We start from the raw sequence: 15,542 nt of genomic DNA on the forward strand, positions 1-15,542 counted from the left end.
CACACTGAGGTGCACTTAATACTCCCCAGTCTGCAATCAGCTTTCTGTGCGTTTGCTCCTCATGGCAGGGTACAGTTGCATCTTAATTAGCTGTTTTCTTATTGTATTATGGTTGGTCATTTCAGCACGCCTAACGGACCATTCGATAGGTTAAATGACAATTAAGGTCCCGTGGGTTTGTTTCCAGGCAAGTCGTGGAGGGGTCTGATTTATTTCCCACTGCCTGATTTCAAGGCAGAATGACTCAAGACCAAAGACAAAGGCTTACCGACTGCAGTCAACGTGTAGCAGCAGGTGCGAGGTGCTAACTGACAGAGCCACCTTGTGCCACTGCCCATCTGCCATCCGGTAGGGAAGTGCCTCTGTCCTGGGCCTCCCCTTGTGCATGTAGTGATAGCGAATCGCATCCCGCAGGCCACTGCTCTCCAGCTCAAAATAGCTGCATGCAAAGAAACAAAGTTTGTTTTATTTCCATTCTGGGTAGCGTGGCTCTCATCAGTCCCCACCTCCTTACTGCAGGTCTCCCAGAATCTAAAATCAGTGAAGGACCACAAAAAAGCCATGAGCTGAAATCAACTGTACACGTGCAACCCAGCTCACCCACTGTCGGGGAGTCCTTGTGGCAGCACCTTGCACATCTGAATCGGAGACCAGTGGATCCACCTTGAGTAAGGAGTCACAGCTAAACAAAAAGCCTGGTGCAGGGCTCTGACACACTGAGGAGCACAGCTCAGAGCTCTGCTCCTGCTGTCTGAGAAAGGCCATTCATGTTAAAGGATGCATTAATGTTTATTTTTAGAACTGCCATTTGAACTTTTTCAAGAGTTAATAAAAAATAAAGTCGTATTAGACAGAGTTTGAAACACATTGCAGGAGCAAAGGAGTTAGTTAAGTTTCCTTTCTTCATCCTCCTCCTCTTCTTCTTCCCCTCCTCCTCCTCCTCTTCCTCTCTTGCACAAAAAGTTTTAACTGAACAAATCCTAAATGAGGACCAGGGGAAAGAGGTTAAAGCTACTCACTTATGATCAGTACTTCAAATTATCACACAATGCAATGTGCAGTTGGCATCTCTTTCCTGAGATTTTTGTGTTTTCCAGGCCCATGAGAAATTCTTAGTGACACTACTATGATCAGAACTGTAGCCCAAAAGTATAGCAAGTGTGTTTGGAACACGCTTCCGAAACCCGGCAGACCTGGCACCTTCGTGGGTGACAGCAGCATTTCATCTTTGACACCTCTTTCAAGAGGTGTCACTGTCACTGAGACATCAACACCAGGCATTACCCAGCTGCCAGGCATCACACTAGCAGGTCACTTGCACAATCTAATTTATTGCCCACAAAAACTACATGACCAATATCATTATCCCTTTTCAAAGATTAAAAACAATTGAGATTCAAGGATTAAACAACACATCCAAGACAAAATTTAAACCCAGATTTCAGATTGAGTTGGTGTACTTTTCAGCAGTTTACGGCCAACCTGAAGGGCACCTTCAGTCACAGCAAGGGTGACCTCCATGCCAACCTCCTGCAAGGTGTCCACAGGACACACAAGAGCTACTTGGACAGGGGACCCCACTGTGACTAGATCTGGAAGGACCTGTTGCTTCTCTCCTAGTCCCCAGGGTGGGCCTGATCTTACCAGCCAGACTGTATTTAGTCTAAAATGTAAAGCACATCTTCTATGAGGATGAAATGAATACATCCTGAAACTCAGCCCATATTATACGAATCCTAAATCTTATATCGGAGAATAACTGCGTATTTCTTACTTATCTCTGACAAGGGATCTTCCCAAGAAAGAATTTCATGGGAAGAGAATCAGGACCAGCCTCTGCCTCACCTCTCTTACACCAAGACAAAGAGCCAAGCATAAACTGAAGAGGTTATTTATACAATAGCAGCCAGGTCTTGGTCCCAGGTACATATTAGCAATAATTAATAAAGCATAATTTAATAAGTTCAGAAAGGGAGACTTTCCTTAAAATGTCTCTTAAGAAATTATCCTACTTGTTCTAAGGAATTGAAACAGTAGAAGAATTGATCAGTTGATTTAAAAGTGAAGATCTTAGAAATTATCTGATCATTCATTAATTCACTATGTCTTTACCAAACAAACAATGAAAGGCTTAAAATATAGTAAAATATGGGGCCCTCTCTTAGGTGTATTGAAATTAACAAAACAGATAGTAAAATATATCCTTCTCAACAAACCCTTAGAAAGTGGCCAAAGAGACCCCCAAAGAGAAGGCAAGGGAAGGAATGGGTGTCATGTGCCAGGAACACAACAAGTACTTCCACAGCATCGTCCTATTTCATTTTTAAATACATATTATTATTCCCTATTTTGCTGATGGGTTCGCACATGATCACAGACATTGAGTGCTTCGCCACAAAGCCCCCAGGGCCCCCAGTACAGAAAAGCACCATGATCTTACAGTGGGGACTTTCCCAAGCTTCAAATGTCCCAAGAAATCTCCTAATTACTTTATTCTGACCAATAAGTGACTCCCGGAGGAAAGGATATGACCTTAAAATAACTCCAATCGATGACAATTAGATACGTTCACAGGGATCAGCGGACACAATCATTAAAGAGGGAAGTAAACATATTTAATGGGATTTAATCAGTATTCCCGGGGCTATGGCCTCATTAAGCAAGTGCTTAATGTATTATAAATACATCATTTAAAGATCACTTTACAAAGCATTGGAGTAAACTGTGTAAGTAAATAATAAAATGTATAGCTATGAGAAAAGAAATCCAACCTGACATGACACGAGTGAACCCCTGTATCTTATCTTCAGATAGCATCAAAAAGTGCTGTGCTTCAAACAACCGGGACAAATTCATGCCGTCCAACACCATGTGCTTTTGGAAAAAGTACTTTAGCTAACTGCAAAAGTGACACTAGGGAGAGAGAAACCATGAATGGCTAAGTGACATCAGGATAAAACTGTGTCATGAAGGCTGAGAGGGGAATAAGGCGAGTACTTTCAGCAGTAACTCAAGCAGAGATGGGAGACTTGACCCTGACAGCACCTTGGAGGGGCAGTCACTGGTGTGATGGGACTCCACTACCATGAGGGAAGGGGGAAGAGCCTTGATTTGGAGTAAACTTTGTCCCCCTGTGTTATTTGCAAACGGACATCACCAGGTCCAGCTCAGAGCCCCAGGCCCCACCCAAGCTTCCTGAATCAGAACCTGCACATCAGCAGGACCCCAGATGACTCATGTACACATTAATGCTGCAGAATCATGGCAGCGGAGTGTACCAGGTGTTGCTTTACCTCCTGGCCAGCTGGCTGTAAGGAAGGAGCAGAAGTCTGAGGCTACAGGCTGGTGACTCAGGGACTCGTGGGCTCGCAGGGAGAGGGAGACAGGAAGTGACCAGTCCAGCCCTGAGGGCCCTCACTCTTCAGGCTTCAAGGGTTCTGGGGTCTTTCTGGAGCCTTGAGAGGGTGGGGAGTGCAGGTCTGAGTGATAAACCACAGGAGGATTTGTGAGCAGCCTTTCACCCCTTAACCTGGGATCTCAGCCAAGTCTGCGGTTCCAAAGAACTGCTCTGGCTCCCCGAAAAGCTGCTCACTCGTGGTGTGATATCTAAGATCAGCAATGATATTCCGTCCTGTTTTTCTTTTCCAGGCCAAACATTTTTCCCTTGTACTCCTGTTCCCACCTATGCTGTGAACCCTCCTGGATAAGGATTCTGGCTTATCCCTTTTTCTAGATACTTCCCCATGTGGGTCCCCATGCGCCTACCATGGTCACCTGTGCAGAGGTGGACTAATGCTGAGTACAGTGACATGATGTCCTGCTGTGCTCTGGGCTGCACACAGGCAGAGGCACCTCTCGCCACCCACACAGAGTTCTCCATCCGCTGAAACCCAGTACCCTCACACAAAGTGCTGTGAGGACAGATGTTTCCAGATGTCTCCAGAGCTGAATTTCTAAGGCTCAGGCCTTTGCCCAAGCACTGGGCAGGCCCTATGCTAGAAGCTCAGCAACTCCCGCAAAGCTCACCCACGGGTGCTGGGGTCCATCAGTATTACCATGACCTGAAGGTAAATGTCATGGGGTTGTGTTCACTTCAGCAGCACATGCACTAAAACACTTCACAGGACTATCTGGATTCCTCGTATACTTGGAAATAAAACTCAGGAAGACAATTTCTACATAATATACATAGGTATTAAAATGTTTGTCACGTCCCCCAAATTGAAAAAATACAACCCATTGTGAGATTATACATGCATGTGTAGAGAGAGATTGTGAACTACATATATTTCATGTTAAGACTGTAAGGAGTATGAATGAAAAATATGGTATTTAAATTTTTAAAAATTTATTCATCGAAACACACACTGCCATTAATCTCTGTCAGAATACCCTTCTCAATTTCAACACATCTGTCCCACCATGCTTGCCACTTTCTGAAGCAGTTCTTGATGTCCTCTTTCATGTGTGTCTTTAGTGGCACTGTCCTGCCCACTCTGATGCCCTGAATTGATGCGGAACATTTGCCCTGCATGGTCATTTCCACTCTGGGGAAGAGTCAGGAGTCCCATGGTGCCTGATCTGGTGCTGTGGTGGATGAGGACACTGTGTCGTGTTTTTAGGAGCCGCCTTTCTGTTGATGGCACCAGAGAGCAGCAATCAAAGCATTTTTATCACATTTCAAAAGGACTCATGAGAGAGGACTTCCAGATCCACTTCCAATGTGGCAAGAACAATGAGTGTGCTCAACGCAGGGGGAAGTGTTTGAGGGGGCTGACGGCGATGTGTCTTTTGCTTTGCTAACTTTTTAAAAACTATAACATTCACTGTAGTTTTGATCACAGGATTAATAGTAGATACACAACCCAAAGTGTGAGTGGTTATTCCTGGATGAATGTGTAGTTTCTGTATATAAACAGTATACATTAATTTTAAATATTAACTAGTGCTTGTCCATGAAAGAAGTCTCCTTATAAAGATCTCTTTTCCAGCTACTCTGTGAGGGTGCCTACAGACTACAGAAATGCATCACACCTTAAAGACCTCACAGTTACTGCTGCACCTACTCACATTCCAGCAGAGGCCGGTGCACCCTCTGGGGCCCTGAACAAACAATCTCTGTGAAAGCCTTGATGGGAAATCAAGGCAGGGTAGACTTAGCAAACAAGGCCACGCTTCTACTCAGTGTTTACCTTTGGCCATAATTCTTATCTCAGGGAGAAAAATCCCAAATCTGATGAAAAATTAGTGTCCAGGCATTGAATATGACCTCCACAAGAGGTAATTCTTTGTGAATCGTAATATCAGTGATAACAAAGACAATGTAGCTAACATTTATATGTACTAATTATTAACATTTACTGAGTACTAAATCATTGACAGAAGTGCCTTTAGAATTTTGTATTTCATAGCAAAAGAACCAAATCACAAACTAGTGATATTTATTTATTTTCTTAAAAAAGTAGTTCCACAGCACTGACTATAAACTGTGTACTCTTCTGCAAATATTAGTAATTTAATCCTCAAAATGACCTTCAAAACTACTATTATCATCCTTAGTTTACACAGAGATAAAATAACTTGCCCTAAACTGCAAAACAATAGAAGTAGAACAACAATTCAAAGAAGAGCAGTCTGGCTCTAAGGTGAATGCTTTTATAGCAACCCCAGTCTGTATTTGTAACCACAGCTTCTTTGTGCAGATAGAAATGAGAGACAGGGAAATCATACGGCCCACGGGGGCAGAACTACGACCTGCACCTGGACCTCACAACACCCGGGTGGACGCTCCCGATGGAGACCTCCTTTACTCCAGACTGTGTCACAAGTTTTTAAAGATGGCATCCTACTCACCTCGCATCACAAATGTAAAAGCCAAGACTCCAAAGGATACTGTGGCATGTGGGGAGTCAAACGACTCCTAACATTCAAACACAGGTCTGCTCAGTTCTAGCACCCGTGTTGTTCCCACCACGCTGTACCCCTTCGTGGGGACAAAGGTCTGATCACATCAGGAGCAGAGGGCAGAAGAGCTCAGGTGCACTAACAATGTTCCATGGCACCAGGGCTTCCTTCTGCAGGCTCAGGGGCCAGGCCTGTGCAGTGCGCTCTTCGCAACCAAGAAAAAACACTGCAGCTGCTCACACTGGGGCCTGTTCCCCCCCGGGCCTCTGTCCAGTGCTGGAGTAAGGAAGATAAAAGGCTGAATGCAGCAGGCAGGTGACACTACGTCCTCACTCAGGCTGGTGTCTCACAGGAGACGCACACTAAGGAAGAGGCAGTGACACAGTTTTAAATAAATAGCAGGGTTTCAACCTCTATGACGAATTACAGAAATTTTGGCAAATCACGTTCCTGCCACTCTGTGCCTCAGGTTCTCTGTCTGCTAAATAAAATGACAGAATCTGACTCACCACACCCTCAGACTCCTCAGAAGGACTCAGTGTCTGTGGCAGAGGGAAGAGATGGGGCAATAACCTCTCAACTACGGGAGCTTCGCTTTCATCTGTTGGATAAATTGGAGTTTCCCAAAAGATCTAATGTGGGCAAAAGAGATTTACTTCCAAAACTAGTTTTAAAGGATTGAATAGATAATCTTTAGGATCCAGCTCCGTTAAGCACCTGTCATTCATTACCTACTTGGAAAACTGTTCAATTTGAAAAGAAGCTGAATGATGGGTTGGCCAGTGAGCTTCAATCAATCCCTAAGCTCTCTCAATATTCAGGCTCCAGGATCCTTTGCGGGCAGAAGGAGGGAGGATCAGAGAGGGGAAATGTAACACACATAGCTAATATATCTATGCCCCTCACACCTCCCCGACACATATTACACTGTTTCCTCCCCTCCTGAATCTAGGAGGGACCACGTGAATAGTAACAAAAGCGCACAGGCCAGGGTGAGGGGAGCTGTGTCACATCCGCGCCCAGGGAGCTGAGCCAGGGGAACGCTCACCCTTGGCAACTGCAGAAGGTCCTTAGTGGATCACACATTATGAGACAGAATAAGTCAAAGATCTGTAAATGATGGCAAAGATCAGAGAGTCCATACCTCATACAGACTAATAATAAACTGGGATGTAGACAAAATAAGCCTTTACTGATAATGATAAACAGACTGTAGGTTTTCAGCCTGCCTTTCACTAAAGGAAAGTATAAGAACATGAGGAGAAAGGCAGGAAACTGAGACATAGCCATGGACCCAAAGCTGCTGCTGGTCTATAAATAGAAAGAAATGGCAGAAGCCATGAGCATAGCCATCTCACATCCTGTGTGTTACAGACAACTTGCATAATTCTCTTATTGGCAAATTGCATTTTCTGAACACAGCCACAACAATCTCTCCCATCTCCTATGCTTTCCTACAAAGTGCTCATGACATTTCCCTCACTGAAAGGTAGGAATTATGTCCCTCGCTCTAGCATCTCAGTAATCTTATGTTATGGTTTAGATCAGAAATTCCCCCAAAGCCTCATGTGTTCAGAGGTGAGGCTTTTGGAAAGTGACTGAGTCATGAGGCTGCTGTGCCATCAGTGGACTCTGCACTGATGAGTTCCTGGTTGAGTGTGCTGGTAGGAGATGTGGTCTGGGTGGAGGTGGTCACCATGGCATGGCCTGGAGGATATGTCCCCTTTCCTGGCTCCTTCCTTAGCCTCATCTTCCTGGCCACCATGACATAAGCAGCTTTCCTCTGCCAGAGCCTTCTGCAATGACATTTATGCCTTCAATACAGCATATCAGGGACTGAAAATATGAGCTAAAATAAATCTCTCCTCCTTTAAACTGTTAGTAATCAGTTCTGTGTCTCAGCAACAAGAAAAGGGGTGAAGACATCTTGTCAGGACCAAGGTGAGGATTGACAACTTCCAGGACTGGGTCTCAAATGCATAAATGTAGTTTATATCTTGGGTACTAAAACATTTATGCCTAAAGCCCTGAGCCACTCTGTAGGAAGTCCCACTGTCCTGAGGCTGCCATGTTGTGAGGAAGCCCAAGACCACATGTGGAAGGCAGCAAAGTACAACTCCAACTGTGATACCAGCCAAAAACCACTGTAAACACTAGACTGTTGAGTCAAAATGCGTCTAAGTGCTTTACTCACAGTCCACTCTTCCCACCTGAAGCCATAAACACTGAAGCACAGAGAAAAAATTTCTCTTCTGGGCTCTGTCCAAATTCCTGTCATGTAGCATCTGCGAGCATAAAAAGTGTTGCGTTGGTATTTTATATATTAACACTAAAACACTCTAACTTTAAGTACACAGGTTTTAACCTTTAAAAATTGAAAGTATAAATTAAATATGTCTTTACGAAATGCCTGGAGTCATTAGCCAGATAATCAAACCTCAGAGTGACAATTTTCTGCTTTTAAGTAACCCCACAGTTTTATAACTATATATTTCTTCTGGTTTATATAGTGGACTTCTGAGAGTTCACTGCTAATATACAGAGATTCTGATTTTTGTGAGCTGAATACTACATTTATTTATTAGTTCTAACGTTTTTTTAGATTCTGTATGATTTTTCTCTATATAAAGTCATGCCATCAGCAAACAAGGACAGTCTTATAAAGAAGGGATTCTGTCATTTTCAACATCAGATGTGGAGCTGGAGAACACTATGCTAGTGAAATAAATCAGACACAAAGAGGAAAATACTAAGTGTTCTCACATATATATTCAACCAGAAATAAATTCACAGGAGCTGAAAGTACAGAGGCTGAGTTTGGGGAGGATGGGGAGGTGATGGTTACAGGGTACAAGATGTCAGACAGGAGGAATGGGATGCTCTTTTCAATTCTATGACACAGCATGGTGAATGCAGTTAATAACAGCATAGTTCATGTTTCAAAGTTGCTAGGAGATAGCTGGGCATGGTGGTGCACACCTGTAATCCCAGCACTCAGGAGTCTAAGGCGGGAGGATCCTTGCGAGTTCAAAACCAGCCTGGGCTACAAAGTGAGCTCAAGGCCAAGCTGAACTGCATAGTGAGATCCTGTCTCAAGAAAAGACAAAAAAAAATTTCTAGCAGAATAAATCTCAAATATTGTCCCCCCCAAAAAATGTTAAGTATTTGAGCAGATGAGCATATTAACTAATTTGATTTAATTATTTTATCTTACAATCAGAAAATTAGTATCACTTTGCACTACAAAAATTTATATAAGAAACTGTTTAAAATTTTAAAAAATTATTGAAAAGCTAAAAATGATTTTCAAATCAAAAATACATGGCTTCCAGTTGCTAGTCAGAGAAGTAAGTACCTAGGGAATGCTTTAGTAGGTACTCACAGCGGTGCCTCTGTTCACACACACAATTCTTTCCATGATTCTGGCTGCAGAGTTTGTTCCACGACTCTGGATACAACTAAATGTCTGCAATTGTTTCTCATTAAACGATTATTTCGTCTGTAACAAGTCCCAGCTGCTGGCTTCCACCTTCATTTCTACTCAAACAGAAGCAGCGAGCTTGGCATTCCTTTTACAAATCAGGTATTTTCTCTGGATTCCAACTCCAAGTGCTGCCCCGGTTCAAATAGCTTTTTGATTGAGTTAAAAGAAAACCCTAATTGACCTGGACAAACCAGGTGCTCCAAAATTCTGTTTCCTGTATTCAGAATAACACAGTGCAGCAGAAAGATAACAACACCTGAAAAACACTGGCCAAAAATAAACAGGCTACAGAGCTCACCCCATCCACGCTAATCCTGCCTCTGCCCGCAGCTCATCCGTGTGGGGGACGGGGTTAGACACACCATTCCTTTATGCCTGCTTTCTTCACATAGTAGAAAGTAAAATGTATATTTCATGGGATCTTTGGGTATAAAATGGCAATAATAATAGAAATTCTCCCTAGAATGTGCCTAGTGCCTGATGTTAATTACGATTTCCCTTTCTCCTTTCTGCATCTATGGAAACAGCCTCGCAGATGTGTGAAGGTGCCGGCAGTATCACAGGTGCCTTTCCTCAGAAATAAGCATTTGTCTGCCTTCGCCCTCCTTTTGTTTAGACAGGACCTGGTGATGTTATTTGGACTGCAATGTCACATATTTGTTCTGTACTCAACTCTCTTAGGAAACATACAGCAAGAGATTAATAGTGACAGCAACTGCAAACTGCCTGTTTTGTAATAAAACAATCAGTGTTAAATGAAATGCAAAATAAAGCCCTTTGCACAGATTCAAAGCAGTTGTATTACAGCCTCTTAAAAATGGAAATAGGCTCTTTTCACTAAAGGCTGACCTTACCTTACCAAGGTACTAAAAACAAAGAGAAAATGCATGGAACCAAAGAAAAGTTACAATAGAAAAAAAATCTTAATTGGGAAAAGAAATTAAAATGAAAGACCCACGGAGGTAATTTACAGGAACAAGGGTAAAGGAGATCATTTGTTTCTGTTTGGCAAGGCCTGAAAGTAAAACCAAATAAAAATATTTACTAAGCAACCAAGTCCAAGGTATAAACCCACAAGCACACAGGACTATCCTGCTTTATACAGAAAGTAGAGCTCTGGACTCTAGAGGTCATCAAAATTAAGATGTCTGTGAATACCAAGATCTAAGACACAGGAAGTGAGAAGGTGACACTTGAAGGCGCCGTAACAGCCAACACAGTGTGGCACTTTCCCTACCTCTTTACTAAAAGCAAAGAGAAAAAATATTACTTTTCCCAAACAAGAAACAGTCTTCAATTTTTCAAATTCCATTTAGATTTTTATGTTCAGAGTTCCAAAAACTTAATATATCTATAAGAGACATTCATCAAGAACTTTCTCTCCCATCCTGTGCCCAGTCTGCCTGCTACCCAAATTCCCTCCTGAGTACTCGGTATTATCAGTGTTATAAGCATTCTTCCAAAATTTGTTTTAAAAAATAACCTCTGTTAGAATACCTCTGTAGTCTGGGTGAATGATTTGGGGATGACAATGTGCAATGTATGTACCACTGTTGCCCCCTGATTGACGTGCTTTAAATTCTGTTGTAATTTTTTATTCTTTGTCTTCTTTTTTTTTTCTTTCTTTTTATTCTTGAGATAAATGAATTTGGGGGAAAAATACCTTTGCAGAATAATTTCAAAAATAATAGAGAATTCCATGTATCCTGTACCTAAGCTTTCCTCATTAATGTTTTACATTAGCATGGACTATTCAGCACAATTAATAAAACAATATTAATACATTAATAATATTTACTTATTGTTATTAACTGAAGTCCATGCATTATTATGATATTTTTAGTTTTTATCTAATATCCTTGTCTGTTCCAGTGTTACCCAGCATACCTGCCATGTCTCTTTGGTCTTTTGGCTGCACAAGTGCAAGCTTGATCCAGTTTTTTATAACCTTGCCAGTTTTGAAGACTGGTAGTCAGGTGTTCCATCGAATTTTTCCACAATTGGTATTTGTGGAATGTCTTCACGATTATTACACTTGGGTCGTCAGTTTTGCGGAAGAAGCCCACAGGGACACAGTATAGTCCTCAAAACATCACATCAACAATGCATACTACAGGGATGATATCACTATTGGTGCCAGTGGGGTCACCCTCCCCAGCTGACCTATGTTTTGTCAGGTTTCTCCACAAAGTTGCTCCTCTTTTCTCCCTACTCCACTCTGCATTCTTTGAAGGAAGTCACTGTGAGCTGCTCTTGGTAAGAAGTAAGGAGTTATGCTCACCCACTTACAGAGGACAAACTTTGTACAAATCATTTTGAATTCTACTGCATGGACGATTTGTCTATTTTCCCCATTTATTTATATCAGTGTGAACTCTGAGGTCAGTTTATAGCTTGGGTTATAATACAATATTAAACTTATTTTTTAGCTTACATTGTTTCAGCTTTAGCCCTCAGAAGTCTTTCAATTGCCTGGAGTTAATGCATTTAAGCGGGAATTCGCCTAAAGCAACTTTATCTAAAACCAAATTTGACAAAAGCCAATTTACCTTCCTGGCACATGTGAACTGTTACAGATTTAACAAACTATTAGTAGAAATTACCATTAAGTAAACCAGACATTTTAGGTAAACTGAGCTGAGAATAATTCGTGTTGTATGAACCTGGAGCACCAAAGCCTAATCTCCAACATTGCAGGAGACAGAAGAGGGAGCTAGAGTTTTTCTCATAGTAATATTTAGGAAGCTGGTATAGACTCCTCCCATCTTCCAAAATTAATCAAATTACCCTGTGTTACCAGAGTTCCTGTTATGTCCCCAGTTTCACCATGCTCACTAAGAGCTGAAGAATCTTCCTGCCTACCATTTTGAAACTATCTCTGTCTGTTCTCCAATCAGTTCAGATCACCTGGCATCAGGAGGTGGAGGCACTCTGACTGCAGTATTTTTTAAAAAGTGTTGCTTTAGCTTTAGGCTCAGACAAGAAATAACTGCTAATATTCTATAGTACAGTATGATAACCATAGTAGAAGAGCAACTAGCTGAATATTTTAAAACAAGTACAAAAGCACCTTGAATGCTCTCAATATAAACACATATCAAATGTTTGGGTGATGGGCACACCACCAATCACCATGATCAGGGTAGAGCACATGTATTAAAATACCACACCATACCCATGAATACGTACAGCTACCATGTGTCAATTAAAATATTTGATAAATGCAGCCTCTGATTCAGCAGATCTGGACTGATGTGAAGTAGCGCCCAGGTAATGCCCCTTGGACTGACCTGCTGGCCACACTATCGGAAGTGAGGATTTCTGAATGTGACTACAAAAATATTCAGGGTGGACTAGAGAAGAAGTACTAGCTGAAGGTAATGTACCCTGGGCTAGAACATAAGGATGTAAGAATAAAAAAGGCAGAAATTTAATCATCCGTTCCTAGAGTTTGTGGGGGAGAGAGTATTAGCTGGGCAATGGCTTTCAAAGCTTACAAAGTTTCAGAGGTCGAGCTATTGTTTTCCATACAAGAAATTTCAAAGTCACATACAAATATATCTTTGCCTAAATTAGAAATATAGACTGATTGTTACTAATGAAAAAAATCTGAAATCCAAAAAGCTCTAAAACACAAAATTTTTTTAGCACAAAAATGATGGTGTAAGTCAAAACTTGAAGGCAAAACGCAGGATATTAAGATCCTATTTAAAGATACTTGTCTAAGGTATGTATAAAGCTTAAATTTAAAATACTTCTAGACCTTTTGGACCTTCTAGACTTTTTGGACAAAGGCCATTCAATCTGTATCCTCTTAAGAAACTAGTGAGCCTAGAACAACTATTTCATGCTAACAACGTGGTTTACCAACAGACCTTATAAAATACAGAAATGGATTCTGATGTTCTGCATAATCACTAGAGAAGTTAAATGGAATAAAGTAAAGGAGAAGTCAAGAGAGGAAAAGCAATGCAGAGGAAATAAGACCAAGAACTACTGAGGAAATGCCCCTATGTGACTCTCTTCAATGGAGAAGCCACAGAAATGTGTCTTCTGAAGTCCATTAATTCCAGAGCACTTTCCCATGTGAAGCCTAAAAAGAGGAAATTACTGCTTCCTTTAAGTCATAAAAGAAAAACAGAAACTTCACAGGGAAGAAACGTGACACTCAGTTTAACCAACTGAGGGCTGAGCATGACCCATAATAAGATGCTGGATGCAGACATCAGGAGTGTGTAGACTACTTGGTGAGAAAGCACCATCATTTCTACGACAGTCTTCCAAAAGCTAGTAGCTTAATCATAAGAAAATACCAGAAACTCAAAACAAGAGACACAATTCAAAGCAGAAGACCTTACCTTTCAAAGGTATCCATGTCATGAAAAACAAAAACAAATCTGAAAAACTGCAATATTTTGAAGATGAAGGAGAAATAGTAACTAAATTTAATAAGGGATCCTGGATAAAATCCTACTACAGAAGAAATGAACTCTCAGTAGGAAATGATAAAATTAAAATACAATACGCCAAAATTGTCTAACAGTCCAGCTGGGATGTTAATTTCCTGGCTTTGATAATTTTATTGCATTTATGTAAGATGTTATTATTACAACAAACTGAGTGAGAGATATTCAAGAATCCTCTGATGCATTTTTGCAACTCTAAGTACAAAATTAGATCCAAGGAAAAGTTTAAAAAAAAAAATGAAAAACAAGTTCCAGTTCCTTCCTCCTGAGGAACCAGCACCAAAGAAGCACAGCAGTGGTACAGAGCTCAGTGGCAAAGTCTCTGGTACTTTTTTATACTTGCAAAACAGAAAAGACTGGATCCTCCAGTCAGTCTCTCTCAGATCTGATTTTTCTCAATAAGACCTTGTTCCATGGTTTCTGTTGCTTATTTCCCCCGGGCACTGGATCATTCTCACAATAGTATCAAGGGAAGCTATCAACTCACCCTGGTTCCTGTTCTGAAATCCACCTTCTACCTGTCACACAGTTACAGAAAAAAGGAAGCCTCAAGAAGAACAGTCAGAAAGGGTGAGACTAATGTGGAGGAAACTGTCTGGAAGACACCAGGAAGGAAAAAAGTCATTTTTAAAAAAGACACAAAGATAGAAGAGAATGAAATGAAAAGTTCCCCAGTCCTACATGAGGCTGATAAGTATCTCAGAATGAGGAAGGACTGAAGGCCTGCAGAGGACAGTATTCAGTACATCATTTATTAACCAGGAAGAGGGACCCAACCCAGTGCCTTCCAGCTGTTCCCAAACAAGAATTGAAGAGGTACAAGGACTAGTTCAAACCACAGGAAAGGGCCAGAGACAGGGCTTCTCCTATCAGTCACTAAGATAACAACAAATCAGAGGCTTTTTCATTATTAATTCTTTCTTAGGTTTCTGATGCCTACAAGTTAAATGTTGAGACTGTATTTTCCAGTATAACTTGTTTTAATAGCTATCTCAAGAGTAGGACCTGTAAGATAAGATATTCATGCTGAACCATGCCCAATGAAGTGAAGACAGAAAGCACAAAATCTACATAAAAACAGTATAATGACAATGGTTCCCCGTGACTCAGTGTCTGCAATGTACAGGCATTGACCCAAGTCCGCAGAATATGCCTACTGGGCAAGTATCATACCACATTCACAGATGAGGAAGCTGGAGGTTAAAGGTAGAAACAGATCGGGCCCACGTGACATGGCCAGTGAGGGAGAGATGTGAGTAGCAGCCCAAGGTGACATGACACCAAAAATGTCCCTTCCGCATCACCACACTGTGTCTAGGATGCTCTGGGGAACTGGAGTTTCTTGACCCAGTGAATGATACCAAGACTGTAGGTCCTCTGTGGTACAGAGAGAGGAGTACGACAACATCTTGCTGTCTCAGATGGTTTTGATCCACAGAATCATCACAACAGCTGGAAATCACTTGGGCAGAATTGTGTGCAACCTCTTCCCTTTCCCCAAGAGAAGACTATGATTTCAAAAGTAAGGAAAGAGACGCCAATGAAATCAGCATGGAAAATCACCACACCCACTCACCTCTGCTGCACACTCACAGAGCTACACCCAGTTCCCACCCTCTCCTGCTGCTGGTTGTGGCCATGCGCTCCAGTTCCAGGCACTGGGTTGTAAGTAATACACATACTCTGCT

General features: G+C 41.7%; 1 protein-coding gene across 4 annotated transcripts in view; it reads right to left on the reverse strand.

The window, feature by feature from the left end:
* Window positions 1–15,542, reverse strand: part of LOC100725615 (protein kinase C-binding protein NELL1) — a 625,998-nt gene that overhangs the window by 497,907 nt on the left and 112,549 nt on the right. For all 4 annotated transcript variants that reach the window (XM_063256792.1, XM_063256795.1, XM_063256793.1 and 1 more), the window contains exon 4: window positions 269–439. In XM_063256792.1, coding sequence (XP_063112862.1) covers window positions 269–439 — 171 coding nt within the window. The remainder of the gene's footprint in view (window positions 1–268; window positions 440–15,542) is intronic.

The sequence above is a fragment of the Cavia porcellus genome, unplaced genomic scaffold (assembly GCF_034190915.1).
Source record: "Cavia porcellus strain 051 isolate PalLab524CR breed Dunkin Hartley unplaced genomic scaffold, mCavPor4.1 scaffold_9, whole genome shotgun sequence".
NCBI lineage: Eukaryota > Metazoa > Chordata > Mammalia > Rodentia > Caviidae > Cavia > Cavia porcellus.